This window comes from Alligator mississippiensis, chromosome 4 (assembly GCF_030867095.1).
Source record: "Alligator mississippiensis isolate rAllMis1 chromosome 4, rAllMis1, whole genome shotgun sequence".
In the NCBI taxonomy this organism is placed as follows: Eukaryota; Metazoa; Chordata; order Crocodylia; family Alligatoridae; genus Alligator; species Alligator mississippiensis.
In genome coordinates this window covers 96,259,146-96,277,812 of record NC_081827.1, presented here as the reverse complement: position 1 = coordinate 96,277,812, position 18,667 = coordinate 96,259,146, and the positions used below count along the sequence as shown (strand labels likewise).

General features: G+C 47.5%; 1 protein-coding gene across 3 annotated transcripts in view; it reads right to left on the bottom strand.

The window, feature by feature from the left end:
* LOC102568548 (uncharacterized) overlaps nucleotides 1–18,667 on the bottom strand; it is a 99,352-nt gene that overhangs the window by 42,799 nt on the left and 37,886 nt on the right. For all 3 annotated transcript variants that reach the window (XR_009461690.1, XR_009461691.1, XM_059726351.1), the window contains exons 12-15: nucleotides 14,310–14,463; nucleotides 11,751–11,979; nucleotides 10,521–10,625; nucleotides 1,030–1,300 (exon numbers count right to left, since the gene is read on the bottom strand). Coding sequence is in view for 1 of the 3 variants with exons in the window: in XM_059726351.1 (XP_059582334.1) it covers nucleotides 1,030–1,300; nucleotides 10,521–10,625; nucleotides 11,751–11,979; nucleotides 14,310–14,463 (759 nt within the window). In the remaining 2 variants the exon portion in view is untranslated. The remainder of the gene's footprint in view (nucleotides 1–1,029; nucleotides 1,301–10,520; nucleotides 10,626–11,750; nucleotides 11,980–14,309; nucleotides 14,464–18,667) is intronic.

The window sequence follows — 18,667 nt, the reverse complement described above, 5'->3', positions numbered from 1 at the left end:
CTCCTGTTTTTTTTTTTTAAACAGACCCAGAAAACCCTGTGCCTCACATTTTCGGATGCCTTTGCTTACAGGTTTCACTGGTATAGACTGGTCAGACCCACTTTGCAAAACCTATTTTACAGTATGCCTTTAAGCTTGACCGCAAATACATGAAGAGAAAGTCTTGTATTGATTCACTACTCAGAGTTTTATGACAGAAAAAAAGTAAATATATATATGCATGAGCTAGCTAGGATTTTCCAACAAAACAGCCTTTCATGAGACAATGTTGATTGCTGAAAAAACTTCTGCCAAAACACAGGTGTCCTGCCAGCTCATTTAGTAGTCTGCTGGGGACTCCAGGCTTTTAGGGTCTGCAGTTCCAGGACACTCCCACCATGTGGGCTGTCCTAGGACTGGGGATCCTATAAAATTCCAGGGTCACTTTAACAAAAAGCTGAAGATTTTGTTGACACATTAAACAAACAAACAAAAAGGTCCAATTGCTATCTTTTAAAACCTTCAACTGTGTGCTACAATATGGGCATGTCCAGATGAGTGGGAAAGTGCATTCCCTGAGGAAAACTAGCAGTGGCACAGATATGGTAGTTGTCCTCGGGAGATGCCCCTGCACATGCGCTCTGATGTACAGCAAATTGCCCTGGGTGGGGTAGGGTTGGCTGGGGCCAACACCTGGGCTGGCCCCATCAGCCTTACCTGGAGTCCTGGGAGCCTCCCGGGGCTCCAGCAGTGGTGATCCAGGTGCGCAGAGCCTGGCCTGGCTCTGGCCAGCCAGGCTCTGATTTTAGGCAGTGCATGCTGCTGGCGCATGTGCCATGCCACATTTTTCTGATGCTGTTTTTTTTGACACCAGGATCTCCCAGTGTCAAAAAACCCCCACTGTGCTGCAAATTAGCAGTGCAGCAAATGCCTGCATGTGTGGCGTGTGCAATTTGCAGTGCCACAGACAGGACTGTGGTGCTGCGAATGGCACATGCACACATGTCTGGATGTACCCTATATATATGTCCAAGCCCAAATGAAACCCACCTGAACACAAGGCATACTTCTGTTCCTGTTCTTTTTCTCATATAGCTGCTCTAATTCGTCTTCCCTAGGATCCTCGTTTGTTTGCAATGAAGAAGATACACAGACCACTAAGATTTGTTCCTGGGAAGACATCTGGTTGTTAATAAGGTGATCATACTCCAGGTCTGACACACATGGCATCTGATGATTACTGCACCTACGTAGCTTTCCTTCCTGCCCCATCATTTTTCTCCGAAGGACAGCAGGGCAAGCGCTAACGAATACATTATCACTGCATGGGAGAGAAGGTATAGCAAGAAAAATATTAGAAGCCGAACCTAAGCTTTAGTCCTAAAGTGAAAAAAGTAGAAATTAAATGATACATCACATAACAGAGCAAACAGCATCTTTTTAAACCATATTCATGGATTGCAGGGTCAAACCTAAGGTATCTGAACCCTCATTAATTGAAATGCACAAGTACCTTAAGGTTTCATGCGTTCCCAGAGATTTGATGGAATAAAACTTCTTGTGCTATGGAGCCCTTGGGATCTGCAGAAGCACAACTACTGGGCCACCTAGATGGGATCTCCTTCTAACTGGATGTGTTGCCTGTCAAGACCCAAAGGTCTGATTTTTTGTGTGTGCTTCGGCACTAAGAATTATCCCCGTGGGTTTACAGCTTCATTGCACGGAGGAGTTCTGCTGCGCAGAGAACCTGCGTGCAAAGGAGTGTTCCCGCCACTTCGCAGCTATCTTTGCAGGGTGCATTTCCCTTTGCAACACAGAAATGCACGGTGCAAAGGAGTTCCCGCTCGTCGTATGCAAATTTGTGCCCCGCAATTGGCTAGTGCTAAATTATTCACACGTGGCGGCTGGCAATTGGCCTGCTAGCCGTATAAGAGGCTTGAGCAGTTTCCGCCCAAGCCAAAGAGGACTCCGCATCCATCTCGTGGGGACTCTGGGTGTGCGTGGCAGGGTAATAGAAACCCTGTGTGTTGCTCAGAGGAGTTTGGCGGCCTGATCCACCGCCCACCTCTTCCCGTCTTCGAACGGAGTCTACTATAAGACGTATTGACGAGTTTTATGCGCGCTTGTCCTGGACATCCGGAGTTCTGTCTGTGTGGAGACTAGCAAACTCCACGTGATTGTTCGTGTTTTGTCTGCGTGGAGCCTAGCAAACTCCACGTGTGTTCGTGTTTTCTGTTTGTAACCGCAACTCAAGCAAGTTCTCAGCCTACACCATGACCATCTCGGTGTAAGTAAACAATCTTAAAATCAACCGTTACGTGTCTGTGCCTAATTCTAGCTCGGCAACCTCCCTCTCCGACCCAGCCTGCCCGGGCTGCCGGCCACAGCCCGCGTGCGGAGCGACGAAAAGGGCCCGGGGCCTGACCCGGCCTGCACATGGCGACGAGGATGGGATCAGGAGAGGGCTCGCTAGAGTTAGAATTAGTTGAGAACTGCCCTTGGAGAAGTGGGAGACACAGCGTAGCAAGCGTCGCAGAACTGGAGGTGCACGTCATGTACCACCAGGCGGGCGGAACGGGCAGGAGATGTGTCCGTGGACACCTTTCGCTAAGGGGAGAAGAAGGAGCTTCCGAAGTTGGAGCCCTAGAAGGGAAAGAAGTGTATCTTCACCCCGCGGCGTTCGGGTGTATCATGAGTGATGAGCGGGTCCTGTATAGGCCCCTTGATAGTGTAACCCTTGTCAAAGTCGACCTGGCGAGCGCAGTAAGCCCGACCCCCACCCGGGAGTGTGTCCGTTGCTCACTGTGTGCCCGAGAGATGGGAGAGACGATGCCAATCGGCTGGTTTTCCCCTTGCATGGTGGTGCCTAGACTGAGGGGTCGAGAGCGTCTGTCCGAGCTCTGCGAAGACCCGGAGACAGAGGACCGCACCGTAAATGAGAGAGTGGTCCTATGGTGTGACAAGGGGGGAAAACTAAATGCAACCTTTCGAACTATGACTGATTTGATGAGTGAAACTTTAAGCTTGAAGACCCAGCTGCGTATGGCCGTTTGGGCAGTCGGAGAAGCGGCTGAGAAAGGGGATCTTAAACTGCCCCAACAAGATGGCACCGAGCAGAGGGAAGACCGCGTGGAGAAGCCGGAAGAGAGGGATGGAGCTTCGGGAGAGCCCGCGAGGGTTTGGCCGGTGACTCCACCCAGCGACGCAGCGTCGATTCTGCCGACCACGCCCCTCTGCCGAAGGGAGGGGGAGTCAAGCGGAGGAGTGCATCCGCCCCTCCTGCCTGAAACAACAACAACCCCCACTGTAACAATGACTACAGCTCCGACAGAAACAGCAACAGCAATGACAACTCACGAAGAAATTGATCAGCCTGCAGCATCAAGCAGCCCAGTCATCGGTCCGCAGAATGCAGTTCAAGCTACCACCTATTATGCTCGTTCCAGAGCCGAACTGCAGAATTTATGTAGAGAATCCAGGATCCGACTCGAAGAAACTCTTGCTGTGTGGTTGGGACGTCTAGTCGTGGAACTTCGGTCTGACCTCCTGGACCAGGAAGAAGCAAGCTTCTTGGTGAGACAAGCTTCATGGAGTAGGGGACATGTCACCGACATCGACATGGTGGCGTTTAGCGTCCACTGGCCTATTCCGATTCCAGCGCTTGTGGCAGGAGTGATTGAACAGAAGGCCCACGCATGGCACGACGGACGACCAGAGCACACTGGTGCAGAACAGCTTGTACTGGCTATTATCGGAGTTTCGTATTGCGCCTGGAACCCAAGAGAATGTACGTTGGGACTAACACCGCTCCAACGAATGCGACCATGGCCTCACCGTCACCTGCGAGACCCTGGAACCATTCCAGTGACTCTTGACAGCATAGATAGTTGTCTTAAAGTTTACAGGCAAAGAAACATCGTGGTTTTGCGGATTGTGCTGAACCCACTGGTTGATCATCCTGTGAGTAGTCTTCTTCATCAGTTGTCAAGACTGCGCGTCCTCATGGAGCCAAGACTGTCCAGTGATCGGGAGTGTCAACGCCCAACTGAGGCTCAGAACACAAAACACCGCGAATCCGAGCGTCCAGTATTACGCCAGAGAACGCAAGAGAAGCGATACATGTTTGGATTCCTCCTACAGCGCTCTGGACTTAATAAGAGACAGCTTCGGATTTTAGGAGACGCGGGACAATGGCAGCTAGCCTACGAGTTAGGTTTTCACTATCTAGAAGAAGGCGATGATGACTCTTCGACGATTTCATCGAGTTGCTGAGTGTGAAGAAAGAGAGAGAGCTGTCCAGTATAAAATCGTGTTTACATATTTGTATTTAATAGTGATGATAAGTTTAATCGACTGCATTATCGTGCGGTCCTGTGTGATTTTATAAATAGTAGTGAATAACCATTTTAAGAGAGTTCTTTTACAGATCAGGGATTCGGAGTGCGTGGTGGAGAGAGGCCCCGAGAGGGACAACATCACCGAAAGGAACGAAGGCCTGACGCGCAATTCCACCATGACGCCCACCGAAGTCATGATCATTCAGTTTTTTGTTACGAATGTGATTTTACGTATATGTGTGTGTGTCGGTTATTATTTGATTCGATCCCTTGAGGACGAACTTTTATTGTTGACTGATTTTGTTTTTGCTCGTTTAGTTTCGCGAACCATTGACAGAGCTATGAATAACCCGGATGATAGGTTTGAAGTATAATTCTATTGTGCCTTCAGCAAGGGGGGATGTCATGACCCAAAGGTCTGATTTTTTGTGTGTGCTTCGGCACTAAGAATTATCCCTGTGGGTTTACAGCTTCATTGCACGGTGGAGTTCTGCTGCGCAGAGAACCCACGTGCAAAGGAGTGTTCCCGCCACTTTGCAGCTATCTTTGCAGGGTGCATTTCCCTTTGCAACACAGAAATGCACGGTGCAAAGGAGTTCCCGCTCGTCGTATGCAAATTTGTGCCCCGCAATTGGCTAGTGCTAAATTATTCACACGTGGCGGCTAGCGATTGGCCTGCTAGCCGTATAAGAGGCTTGAGCAGTTTCCGCCCAAGCCAAAGAGGACTCCGCATCCATCTCGTGGGGACTCTGGGTGTGCGCGGCAGGGTAATAGAAACCCTGCGTGTTGCTCAGAGGAGTTTTGCGGCCTGATCCACCGCCCACCTCTTCCCATCTTCGAACGGAGCCTACTATAAGACGTATCAACGAGTTTTATGTGCGCTTGTCCTGGACATCCGGAGTTCTGTCTGCGTGGAGCCTAGCAAACTCCACGTGATTGTTCGTGTTCTGTCTGCGTGGAGCCTAGCAAACTCCACGTGTGTTCGTGTTTTCTGTTTGTAACCGCAACTCAAGCAAGTTCTCAGCCTGCACCGCGACCATCTCGGTGTAAGTAAGCAATCTTAAAATCAACCGTTACGTGTCTGTGCCTAATTCTAGCTCGGCGACCTCCCTCTCCGACCCGGCGTGCCCGGGCTGCCGGCCACAACCCACGTGCAGAGCGACGAAAAGGGCCCGGGGCCTGACCCGGCCCGCACATTGCCCAAGTGGGCTTTGAAATTGGGGTGCACTGTCTCACAGGGCACTAAGGTGCCCTGCTCCTAGAAGAGCAGGAACTGCCTGGGGAGAGCCCAAAGAGCCAGGCAGGAGCCCAGGTGCAGGTGGCCATGGCAACCGGATAAGGTGGAAATTAGTCAGCACCTGTACCTGGTCAGCTAGCAGGAAGGGGCAGGGCCTTGGACCCATATAAACCCCAGGCTGAAACTAAGGGAGGCAGTTCTCTGCTGGCGGCTAAAGGGGAAGAAGCCCTCTTAGAATGAGAAGGGAAAGAGGCCTGACTAACCTTTGCTCCGGGTAATGGTAAAGGGGCAGAGCACTCCTTCAGTAGCCTATGTTAAGTTATAGCCCAGGGGCTTATGTTTTGTTTGTAGTTTTATAAGACCAGTGGTTTGGGTGAGGCTATTTGGGGAAGGAGGAGGCCTCATTGGGGGCACATAACAGAGTGGAGACCCCAGTGCTAGAGAGGGCATGGCATTTGGGGTGCAGAGACCCTGGCGCCAGAGAGGACACAGAGACAGGGCTGCAGAGAACCCAGTGAGGACAAGGGGTGCCAGTGACAGCGCAGAGGCAGGGCTGCGGAGAGCCCAGTGAGGACAAGGGGCTGAATTATAACGAGGCCGAGGCAAGACAATGCCAGTATCATTTGCGAGGCTTGGAACATGGTAAAGGGGCGGTTGGAGCCATGCATATAGCCCATAAGGCTAGGGTACCCCCAAAACGCCCATTGTGAGATGAGACCCACAAGGGGTCCGGGAACCCACGGGGTTCAGTAAGTCCAAACCGTGTCCAAGAGGGCTTAAAGGCAGCCTCCCTATTTTTATATTTTCATCAGATGTGGCGGGTGAGAACTGAGGGTGCCCATCGGGCCCAAATTGGCACGGTCAAGGGGCCTTAGGAGAATATGGCCATCCTTAAGGACCCCGTCCGGTGACACACTGATAGAGATTTTTTGGGGTCGATACTAATATCCAATTTTTAAGGAGGCATATTGGCCAATACCAATCTGATTTCCAATACAGCATTGAAAGTCGCCTCCAGCTGGTAATTCTGTTGTGTTGGAAGGGGATGGGGGAGGGAAGGGGAGTGGCGGGGGAGTAGATTAACCTCCCCCTGCCCCGCTGTGAAAGATGGGGCAGGGGCAGGAGCAGGCGCTGCTTGGCTGGGGTAAGCCTTGGTGGGGTGGGGCACAGGATGGACCTGTGGCTCATTGCGGGGTGGCTCCCTGGAGGGCACAGGGGGGTGTCCCCCAGATCTGTGCAGAGTGGGGCAGGTGGGCCGGAGCTGCAGGCTGGAGCCGGGGCCGCACTAGGCTCTTCTTACTGGGGCCTGGGCTCAGGGCAGGGGCTATGGAGGGGGCTGCAGCCACCCCAGATTTTGCCATAGTTCCCTCCCAGTGCTGCCACCACCATGCGACTGGTGCAGCTCTGGCTGTTCCCGGAGCATGAGGTAAGGTGGCGGTTGAGCCGGGAAGAGCCAGGGCTGCACCAGGTGTGCAGCGGCACTGGGATCTACAGTGAAATTTGAGATGGCTGCAGCCCCTTCTGTAGCCCCCACCCTGATCCCAGCCCCCAGTGAGAAGAGCCCAGCACAGCACCAGCTCCAGGCTGATTCAGGGACATGCGCATACCTCCCAGAGTGCGTACAGCTGTGGGAGCTGCCCCCTGATGAGCGATGGGTCTGTCCCATGCCGCACCCCACCCCGGCTGGGCAGCACCTGTCCCTGCCCCTGCCCCTGCCTCCTCCTTCACCATGGGGGTGGGATTGATCTGCCCCCCCTCACATCCCTTCCCTCCCCCTTCCCCTTCCACCTCAACAGACTTACCAGCTGGAGGCAGCACTTCATGCTGCCGGGCTGTGCTCCTCGCTGCTTCAGAGCTGCGCTGCAGCTGCGTGTACACATGAGCATTTATTGGCCCAGTTATCAGACCCATTGGGCTGATTTCTGATACAGCCAATTTTCTTTATATGGGTACTGATTCAATATCATACTGATGTATTAGTGCATCTCTACTTTGAAAACTTTTCAGCCCTGCAGGCAGGCATCAAAGTCTGCTGGTCTGGCTCCCCAGTTATCTTAAGGTCTCATTGCCACTGTTTACCTTTGTATAGTAAGTTGTAGCACATTCATGTTTTAATCATTTTAGTCACAGAGGTTAGACAATAGATTATGTAGGTGCTAGTGTTATCCATCTCCTCCAAGTCTTGTTAAACTTAGTTTATGTATGAAATGTCCTTTGTTTTTTGTTTTTTTTTCCTTGGATGAGATGTGCTGTAGAAATGCAAAATTATTTCTTGGAGAAGTGTTACAGTACTAAAGTATCATATTTTCTCATGCAGTACGTGCACCTTTTCACCAAAAATCAACCTCCCCTCCCCCCCAAAATTGGGGTATGTATCTTAAACAGGGAGGCTGATTCTTCTGCCCAGAATAAAAGTACTCTACTTTGATTTGTGCTCCAAAACCAACTGCCCAGCAGCAGCAGTGGCATTTCTTTTCAGGCAACTGAGGGAGTCAATTGACTTAATACCTCATTGTTTTTCATTTCACTTCACCGGTGTTAGCGATTGTATCTCCTTTAACTGATCTTGATATTCCACTAATCAAGCTAGCCTTTTTAAGGGCAATGTTGGGGTCTGCTAGTGGCTCCTGGTCTCTCTCCTATTTTATAGCCTTGCAGACCTTTTAACTCTGTCCTTGCTCTATGCACCTATAACTTTAGAAAAATCTTTTTTTCTTCATTCTGCCTTCCCCGGATCAAGGAGCATATTTTATTCCAAGACATGTCGTACGTGAGAAAATACAGTACTATCTCCCCATCTCCACTGTAGACTTCTACATCATTTCAGTTAAAAAGAACCTGTCATACCAATCTGCACGATGGTATCCTCACAACATGATTTCTTCACATGGAGCAAACTCTTTCTAAGATTGGTAAAGGCAGCAAAAATAATTCTGGAGCCAATAGGTACCTACACATGTGCCCAGTGCATGCTCCAATGTGTGCTAATTGTAGCAGCACACCTTTGGGCGCTTGCCACTTTAAGGACTGAGGCAGGCAGCTGGTAGGTGCCTGATGAGGGTTGGCATTTTCAAACATAGGCCAGCCATGCAGAGCCAGTAGTTGGCTGCTTGCAATCAAGAGAGCAGCACCATCCATCTCGCTCATGGCATGGACTATCCTGGAGGTAAGGGTAGGAGCTAGGGGGTGGCTTGGAGGCTCCTGGTCCTGGGTATGACCTAAAACTGCACCCTGCCAGGGTAGGGAGGCCTGGTGGGGCTCTGTGTGGTGGGAGAGCCCCCAAGAAGTACCAGGACTGTGAACCGCCTTGGTGGAAGGCGGGTAGGGGTGCCTTAACCCTGGCCCCCACCATCTGGTGGGTAATAGTGTGAGCAGGGGGAACAAAGGTGGCCAGGTGCATTAATAGTGAGAAACCTGAGCCCAGCAGGGATGTGAGATCCTGGAGGGCCCAGAATGGGTAGCTTGTGGAGTGTAGTGTGAGGGCCTCTCAGAGTAGGGTGCAGTAAGGGGCACCTGAAGGACTGACTGTTTTGGTGTGCAGAGTAGGGCTGCAAGAGTGGTTTGAAGGACTGCACCAGGGGCATATTGAGTAGGGCTGTGAAAGCAGCTTGACAGACAGTACATGGGCCAGCCCCAGAAGTATGAGCATGAGAGCAGTTGCCCGGTGAGGGGCTTCGGGCAGAATCAACCCAGGGTTTGGCACAAGGCTAGGACAGAGTAGGGGAACTGAAGCACTGCGTAGTAGGGACAGTGTGCAAGTAGCGAAGCCTGACAGCCCAAGAGGGGTTGCTCAAAAGGAGCAAGGGCAATGGAGTGTGGCCCAGTAATGGGCGGTATGCCAGAGGCCCCTGTGAGAGGGGGGTGCAGAATGTGAGAATGAATGGAGCCCAACTATGGACTGAGTTTGCTCCAGTCTCAGACCGGGGAGCAATCATAATCAGGATTCCATCTGTGAGGCATGGGCCGTGGTATAGGGAAGGTTCAAAGCCATGGACAGTGCCCCCTGGCATCAGAGCAGGGAATAGGCAGCCTCCCACTTAATAAATCAAGTTAATAATCAAGTTGTAGCAGGCAAGTCAGGGCAGACTGCCCTAGGCAGGTGGGTGGGCCGCTTTGGGATCCGGCCTCAAGTTTGCCCTGTCGCACTAATTAGCATGCATTGGAGCAGACTCAATTAATAGACCCAAGATAATGTCCAGTTCCCTGAGACAAGATCAGGCTCCCTCTGTGTTTTCTTGTCCCTACATATCTTCTTACCTTGGCTGCCAGGTAAGCCAACTTTTAGCAGGCTGCGCATAGGGTACTCTTCACCCTGCCTAGTCTGTGGCCCAAAATATTACTTGTATAGCTAAGTTAGTCATGTAACTGTTGCTTGCCTATCTAAAGATGGATCTGGCAATTTAACTGTGTATACTGTTTCCATAAAACAGGGCTACAGTTCTGCTTTGGCATTCTTAGAGGCAAGAGAAAACCGTTTCAGCTTTCCTGTCCTGAGTTAGTCATTACTTTGCAGATGGAATTATAGACTGCTTTGTAAATTGGAATACATTGCTCCTTTGTATTCTTTGCCCATTTTAGGGACTTACTGAGTTTATATATCACATAATGAGTATTGAATAGAGGGTATTAACAAATGCAAGTCTGATTTAAGGAAACAGCTAATGGAAACTCAGATCTGACATCAAGGCATCAGATCCCTGAGAGGATGAAGCAACACAATATCATATCATTCTCCTGTTATTAGACTCTGCAGACAACATGTTTGACAACTGTGAATTACATCCATTTACAGTTAATATTGCATTATAAAGCATTAAGAATATTATGTAATGGGGTAGAATCACAGGGATTATACACATAGCGCATGTTTGACTCTTAGCCAGCTCCAAAAATTAGATGTCAGTAAAACACTGATTACTGTTTGTATTAGAATCATCATTGTTCAGATTCTGCTCAGATTTCCTTACCCTGAACTGCAGAAGTTCTGTAATACATGTGTGCTTTTATTTAAATTGAACTGAGTCACATGTGGCACATCTACATTGATACTGCTGGTTAGTAAGGTGGAAACTCTGCAAAGAATAAAACACCAAATAAGTGATGGCTTAAGTATAAGGGAAACAATACAGATGTATGTCCTGCAGGACCAAGATGCACCTGTTACCTATTTATGGATCAATTTGGTTTTCACGTAACTGTTAATGCTGTTATTATAAATTACCTCTTAGCATAAAAACAATAATTTAGATGGTGATAATAAAAGATTCAGAACTATATAAAGACTTAAAATTATTCCTGAAGGGTGAGGAGAATAGACCACACTGGGAGCGTTTACACGTGATGCTACATCGCTGTAGCAACATGCTATAGCGTTGTAGCATTGACTGGCAAAAACTGTGATGCTGCAACTACGTCACTGTAGCAACTCACTCTCTCATTATAGTGTGCTGTTGCAGTGATTTAGCAGCTAAAGATAACCATGTGCAGCTGGCACAGCACAGTATGGGCTGTTACTACGCCATCATTTAATAGTTCCAAAAGGAAATACTAAAAGACAGCGCAGTAACAATGGTGCTATCTGGCCACATGTAGACAAGCCCAGGACTGAGAATAAAAACTAACACATTCATTTCTCTGATTTATAATTATGTGATTCCAGTGAGATAGAAGTCACATACTACTACCCTGGACAAAGCCTTGGAAAGTAGGACTCGAATTTTCTCAGGTTTTGCATCCAAGATAACATTGCTTATAGGGAGTCATTTGGAGAACTGGGGCTTAGAATGTAAGATTCAGGTTAGGGGGTGGTGTTGTGCATGTGTGGGTGTGTATATACATCTGTGCATGTGCACATCAATGAGTAAAGTGATACCACATCATCTGGTAAAGGCATCATTTCTGAACTAAGTTTTTCACATAGTGTTGTAATATAAAGATATGATAAAATTAATAGTTATTTAATTAAATTATATTTCAGCATTGTTTCTGACCACCTTTCCAAACCTCTCCTGATTTTCCTGCCATTGTTTGTTGTTGTTTTTCCAAGATCACAAAGGGGGTAGACTCTTGGTTCTGAGTCACTAACAGCTAAGCTTAATGAAAAAGAATTTTAAATTCACCAGACTGTACAATTAAGTGCTCATAATAGAACTATTTCAGTGGACAGAGAGAAATTAACTCCTTTCTTTTTTTTTTACCTGGGAGAATAAGATGATGGCTCCCACTGCATGTTGCAAGCAGGAGCTAGCTGGAAACAATCCAGCAGAAGTGGGCTTTCTGACTTGGCAGCTGTACTGTCCTCTCTCCTCTCTTCCTGTGGTCTCCATACAGTTGAGTTAGCCAAGGGAATATCTACAGACTGATTCTGGCATTTTCTTAAGGTTCTTGGAGTAAGATCAGGCATTTTGTGAATGTCTGAGTCAATTCCTGAAATACAAGACCACCACAACACCAGTGAAGTCAGCCTTAGGAGACGGAAACAAGTATTAACCCCTGATCTTGCAATTGACTGTGCTCATGTATCTATAAGTGGAAATTTTCTGCTGTGCATTCTGTATGAAAATTAAGATAACAGAGCCACCCCATGAAGAAATTTATTTCCACTTCTCCTTGACCCCGGAAATTTGAGAAGTGTGTGCCCTTAGCATGCAGGAGGGGTTAATGTATTAGAGATCACTTATAGAGGGCAGGGGAAGCAGAGTTTAATAAATAAACTCTATCAAATGGAAGATTTGCTGGACTGGTTGCTAGTTCATCAGTTATGGAGCAAATCACAAGTATTGAGAAGGTATAAGAGAGAAAAGTAATGAATATCATTATCGCCCTTGGACTTGATCCCAGTAAGAGGGTTCTAATATTATGGAATTATTATTCTCTTTAGAGAAAATCAATTAGAGAGAATATAAAGAACTGCAATGCCTGTTTTTTGAACCAGAAGAACACGGTTGATGTGGCTGGTATATTTGTCAGTGCTCACTGGGTGGAAATCACACTTATGAAAGGGTCAGCTTTAGGTTTGTTTATCACTTAAGTTCCATAAAGTTCTCACAGGGCATGTCTACACATTCATTAATGTGCCTTTACTTCTGCTCATTAAGTTTAGTACCTCTAATATGAGGTACTAGATAAAGGCGCAGTAGCTGCACTAATGCACAGTAGCAAAGGCAAACTTTTTTTTGGGATGCTTAACGCACAGCTGACTAATTCTACTGCACATTAGCATGCTTTTTGCTGTGACATGCTAATGCTCAGTAGAACAGTTCACTGTGCATTAAGGCATCTCATGTAGATGCCCCCAAAATAAATAATCGGGTGGGTTTCAGTCTGTATGTTGGCCTTAAGCTTAAACATGAATGTTGCTCAGACCAAAGTTATGTTCATTTATAGTTATAATGTAAGTGCAATAGCAAACATACAAGAAAAACTAGCTTCAACATAAATTCATTATAGGGATATATTTTCTTCACATTTTCCAGAACTTATTTCTTCCCTCACCCATCCACAAGTCTCAAGTTGCAATTTAGGGAGAATTAAACTGAACTAAACCCCAGTGGTGTGTGCACAAGGTTGGAGGCCCAATCCTTACCTGCCTCTCGGCAGTGGGGGCAGGGAGGCGAGCTGCCGGTGGGCCGAGCAGTTCCTGACCTGTGCAGGGGCCTGGTGCTTCCCTCCATGGCAGTGGTGGCACCCCCTAGGTGGCACCTGCCCACTGGCACCCAGCCCAGGTGGTCCTGGGGGGCACCACAGCTACAGAGGGAAGCACCAACTCCCCTGCAGCTGCAGAGGGAAGTATCGGGCCTCCGCACAGCTCGGGCAGACACGCAGGCTCAAGGAGAAAATAAAAAGATCAGGATCCTCGCCACTTTTTTTTTTTCTTCAGTCGAGCCTACCTGACTGCACGGACTGCCACCAGGTCACACAGCCCCTGAGCTGCGTGGGGCCTGGTGCTTCTCTCCCTGGCTGTGGCACCCCCCCTGGGACCACGCAGGCCAGGTACCAATGGGCAATGCTTTCCACCATGGAGGAAAGCACTGGGGTCCCCCACAACTCAGCGGCTGTGTGACCTGGCAGCAGCTCACTCCCTCTCCCTTGTTGTGGGAAAAGCAGGTAAGCTCCAGCACCTCTGCATCATCCCTGCTGCCTGGGACAGCCCAGGAACAGCTGGCTTGCAGGGTGGTAAGGTGGCAGGAGGGTGCCTGGGTTTGCTGGTGGTAGAAGGTGGCAGGGGTGCTGGAAGCCTACCAAACCCTGAGTATGTCAGCTTCCAGTGCCCCATACACTGTTGCACTTTGTTAGGTAGCAAACTAAAACACCTCGGAGGTATTATATCTTGCTATATTACAAAGTCATTTAAAGTGAGCGTGCAAACAGCAACACCATTAAATTGGAATATGCCGCCAAACGTGCAAACAGCAATGCCATTAAAGTGGTGGAAAAGGGCATTTAAGCCACTTTGGAGGCCAATTTTGTCGTGTGTACAAAGAACTGATTTCGCTGGAAGTATTCATGTGAGTAACTGCTTACTAACGTGAGTAAAAGCCCTTCCAGCTTTCTGTGTGTTTCAGTGCACAGTAGTTTAAAGTCAGAAAGCCAATGGTGTATGCAGCTCTATAAAAATGTATCATAAGACGAAGAACACAAAAGACAGGCCTGGTGCTATTTTGTTTGCCACAATACCTATTGCCTAATATTGAAAATCTAAAAAATAAAAAGCTAAAATTAAAATTGCCCCCCAAATGATTCCTGCTGTGACTGACCCAAAGCCATTTGATAATACTCCATCCAGTCATCCAGAATATTTTTGATCTTTTGCTGCAGCTTTCTTAATTCTCTGGCTGCACTGAAATAATTTCTGTGGCTTATATTCTCCTCTAGAATTTCAAGCGTCTTCAGTGGCTCTGCCAACCTTGACTTTTTTAAAAACAGAAAGACAGAAAAAACATTTTGAAAATTACACTTGATTGATGTTTAATACTGCTAAAACAGACTTTGAAATAATTTAATGAAATATGAGACCTTTTAAATTAAGCTCAATACAAGTCAGTATCAAAATAATACTAAACAGCCCTCCTCCCCCACCAAAGCCCCAGACTTTTTGAAGCCACACAGGATTGGAAATTAGTGGGTGCTACAGAACATTTTTATCTTCTGCTCCAACAACTGAATTGGGCAGTTTAGTTCTGATAGGGGTACCATAACAGGCTCCTTATTCCTTTGCTGCAGGATAGGAGAAGGGTCCAAGACACTGCTTACTGTACCTGAGGTTGTCCATTTATTGGACTAACTGTTGGACTAGGCTGATGCAAGCCCCTCTGCCTTCTCACTCCAGTGGTCAAAAAAATGTCATCTTTTAGTTTTGAACATTTTTTGCAAAAAGCACAAGGCAGGTGGCCTAGTGGCCAGATTAAACATTGAATTAATTTTGAGGTCAGTAGCTTTTTCCATCCAACTTTGTCTCCTAAAAGCCCACTTCACCTCTGTTTTGCCCTTGTATCTTTTGGGGTCTCTCTGAGCATTTGTAATCTGAGAGTGGTTTCACTACACATGGCAAAAAATGAGTGAGCAGAGTCATCTCAAATCGCAAAAGAATGGAGACACCGTTAATATCGATGTTATGTGATAGAAATAGACTCCCCCCTACGTATTCTTGAGAAGTCGAGAGGTTTTGAAAGTTCTAACGCTGTGCACTTTGGTTCCTATGATGGCCTGCCACATCCTGCAGTCTGACCCAGTGCCTCTTTTTGGAAATGACTCCCTGGATTTGGAGAGTGGAGCACAGATGGGTCTCAGCCTTAGCTTCTACACTACAACTAGGGACCTACTGAAATTGCGGATGTTGCAAAATCCAGCATTGCCCGCAAAAGTGGGCAATGCCTGTGAAATCCATGGGAAAAAAACACAAGAAAACTTACTGAAAATAAAATGCTGGCTCCCCAGAGGGAGCAAGGGGGCTACCTGCTCAAAGGGCTAGTGGCAGGATGGCTTCTGCCTCCACCCCTCACCGCTGATTGCCTGCAAGGGCTGCCTGTCATGTGGCTCTGCCCCTCTCTACCAATTGGTGGTGAAGGGTGGGGCCACATGACAGACAGCCCTCAGTCAATCAGTAGTGAAGGACAATCAGAGGCATGGGGGGGAGGGGCAGGGGGCCCCACACTTCACTCATGAAATGGCTGCCCAGCCCCATGTTCTGCCTGCAAAATTGGGGGACAGGTGCCTCAAATTTGGTAGGTCCCTAAACTAAAGTTATTGCGCCTGACTGAGAATGAGGAGACCTACCAGTCTGCAGCCCCCTCTGGTCCAAAAGCAGAGTACTTCAGCTAGTGAAGAGAAATCTCAAATAATGGAGTAGGCTACTCTAAAGCAGTGCCCTTTTCAGTGGTGGACCAACACGGGGGCAGGAAGGGGCCATGGCTCCTGGGCACTGGCCTGGGGGAGGCACCAGCTGGGCCCTTTAGAGAAACCTGTGGCCACAGGGGACCCCACAGAGCCAGCAGTGATGGCCGCAGCCATGTTTGTTGTGTGGCCTGCCTCATGGGTTGGATGTTTAGTTACCTGTTCCAGCTGGAAATTCCAGCCATCACCCCTCCCCCAGTGTGTGCGCCAGGACTTTCATTTAGTTCCCAGCCAAAACAGATAACCAAACAGGGCTGAGGTGGGAGACTTTAAGTACTGCTACAAGAAGGATGGGGAGAAGGGAGGGGGCAGGTGCAAATGCAAGCATTGGCCCCCAAGTGCCAGAGATCCACTGTTCATCACTGGCCCTTTTAAAGGGCCCACACAAAATGCCAAATGCATCCACATGCACATGGAAGCATAATCACTGCAATAAGTGTTGCATGTTTAGATGCAGAGGCCCCCAGTCTACACTGTGCTTAGGGATCCCCTGCTCCCGAGGAGACAGGGGATGTGTGATTGTTTCTGCAAATACTCCACCTACTCCTCTGCTCAGTGCAAGCACCCTGCAGTATCTTGTTGTGGCTGTCTCAGAGGTCATCTGGAAGATTTTCCATAGCTCCAGCTCAATGTCCTCTGGCTGAGAAGGGAGTGAAAAGCTAAATGTCTCTCTCCTGGTCTATATCTTAGAAGAAAAAGTTCTTAAAAATAGCTTTGGCACTTGAAGAGTAATAAAGACTTCCTCAAGGAAATGCATAGTATGATGAATTTTCCCATGATTCCTGTGGATTCCTACAGGACAGTCTTCTAAAATGTCTCAAAAGGCACTGCTTCAGAGTATTGTGCTGGGAACTCTGGGTTAGATACCCAGAGGGTGCTGCAACTTCAGTGGTATAATACAGTTTCCCGTGGACATCTACACTGTAAGTAAATACATTATAACTATTCTTATATCACCAGTTCACTTGGCTAGAGTAGGCAGAACCTCACTGACGTGCTTGTTCACCCATTAATGTGCATATGATCTTTTGTGTTAATGCTAGCAGGCATTATACACCTGACACATCCGTTATATTGCTGATTAGAGTCTTAAGCAAGGCTGGTAAGGATTAGTTCTATTTGTTGTTCCTGTAAATCCAAGCTTTGCTGACAAAAGTGGTCTTGAGTCTTAAAGAACAAGATAAAGTGAGAGAGTGTGAGTGCTTTGTGGGTACAATGGATAAGCATTACTGAGAAACCCATTTAACATCCTCCAATTAAGAGACAGGAGATTTAACATATCATTGTCATAAGTGCTTAATGGCTCACTTTGAAAGCTAATAGGAAATACGTACAATCATAAAAATCTTCCATTCAATAACCCCCTCTCTAATTGGCTTGCTAAAGTTGAACCAAATATTGTTCCCATAAATTGCCAGATTAACACATGCAAACATTCTAAGTACAGTAGTTTCATTAAGACCAAAACTAATAATCTTTAAGAAACACATCAAAGTGATAGTGATGTAAAGCCAAAAATGTAATTGATTAACTCACACCACAGATTGGAGAATTGTTCACAGAAATGTTTCATAAACATTTAGGTCCTATTTTCAGAAGTAACTTAGGACCCAATCCAAATCATTCTTATAAAAGTGTCTAAATGGGACTTGGGTGGAATTAGGCACATAAGCCACAAAACCCCCCCACCAACTAAACAAAAAAAGAACACAAACCAGATTGACCCCACTCCAGTTAAAACCCCACAAAATTGCTTACCTAACTTGAATCATTAACTACTTTCATTTGGGCCTGAAAGCACACTTAGATTTCTTAGGCTTGTGTACAATCATGTTGGCAATCCAGATTCAATGCCAAGGTACATAACTCATGCCTAAATTCTGTTCTGATCCAGGTCAGTGTTGGGAGTTGCCCAAACTTTACTTAGGTCCCCACTGGGTGTACACAGAGCACATTTCACTCCTTACAGACATGGGTAGCATTGAGGGCAGAGACAGAAGTGACAATTTTTGCCCAGTCTGGCCACAGAAAGCAGTTTGTAGCCATGACCAAACACAAGTACACAGCTGCAAACAGTTTAAAAAATGGCTGATCCAGTGAAAATCTGACCCTGCATCCCATGGGGGGTCAGATGAAGACATTTCAAAGCAGAGCATCTTCTGTAACGTCTGTCTGCACTGCATGCCAGTCTCAAGCTGTTTTCAGAATAGGAGGGGGGAAAGGAAGTGGAGGGAGTTTGCTCTGGGGGCTTTTCAGCCCACACTGTTCTGTCTGCACCTGGAATTCAGTACAAAATGCAAAATCTTCTGGTCATTCTTGAGCATAGCTACTGATAGTGCTGCCATCACTGTCCCCCTTTTGCTCAGTTGCCTCATGGTTAGTGCATTTGCCTAGGAAGTAGAAGACTTGGGTTGACTCAAATCCTCATCTTCCACTTCCCAGGAAATTGCCTGGAGCACCAATCTATAGACTAGTAGGCTAAGAGGGCCTGAAATCTAGGTCTTCTGCTTGCTAGGGAAGTGCCCCAGGCTATTATAGCAAGGTGGCTGCTGTCATCCCCATCAACTATGTTTTAAAAGTAGAGAGAGGGCCACTTATCTGTATGTGAAGGGACAACTTAGGTATCTGAAGTCTAGGTGTGAGCTTTGAGCTGTTAGATCCAGACAATGTCTATGCTATGAAGTCTACACCTTACCTACAGCAGCCAAAATAGGGCAGTGGG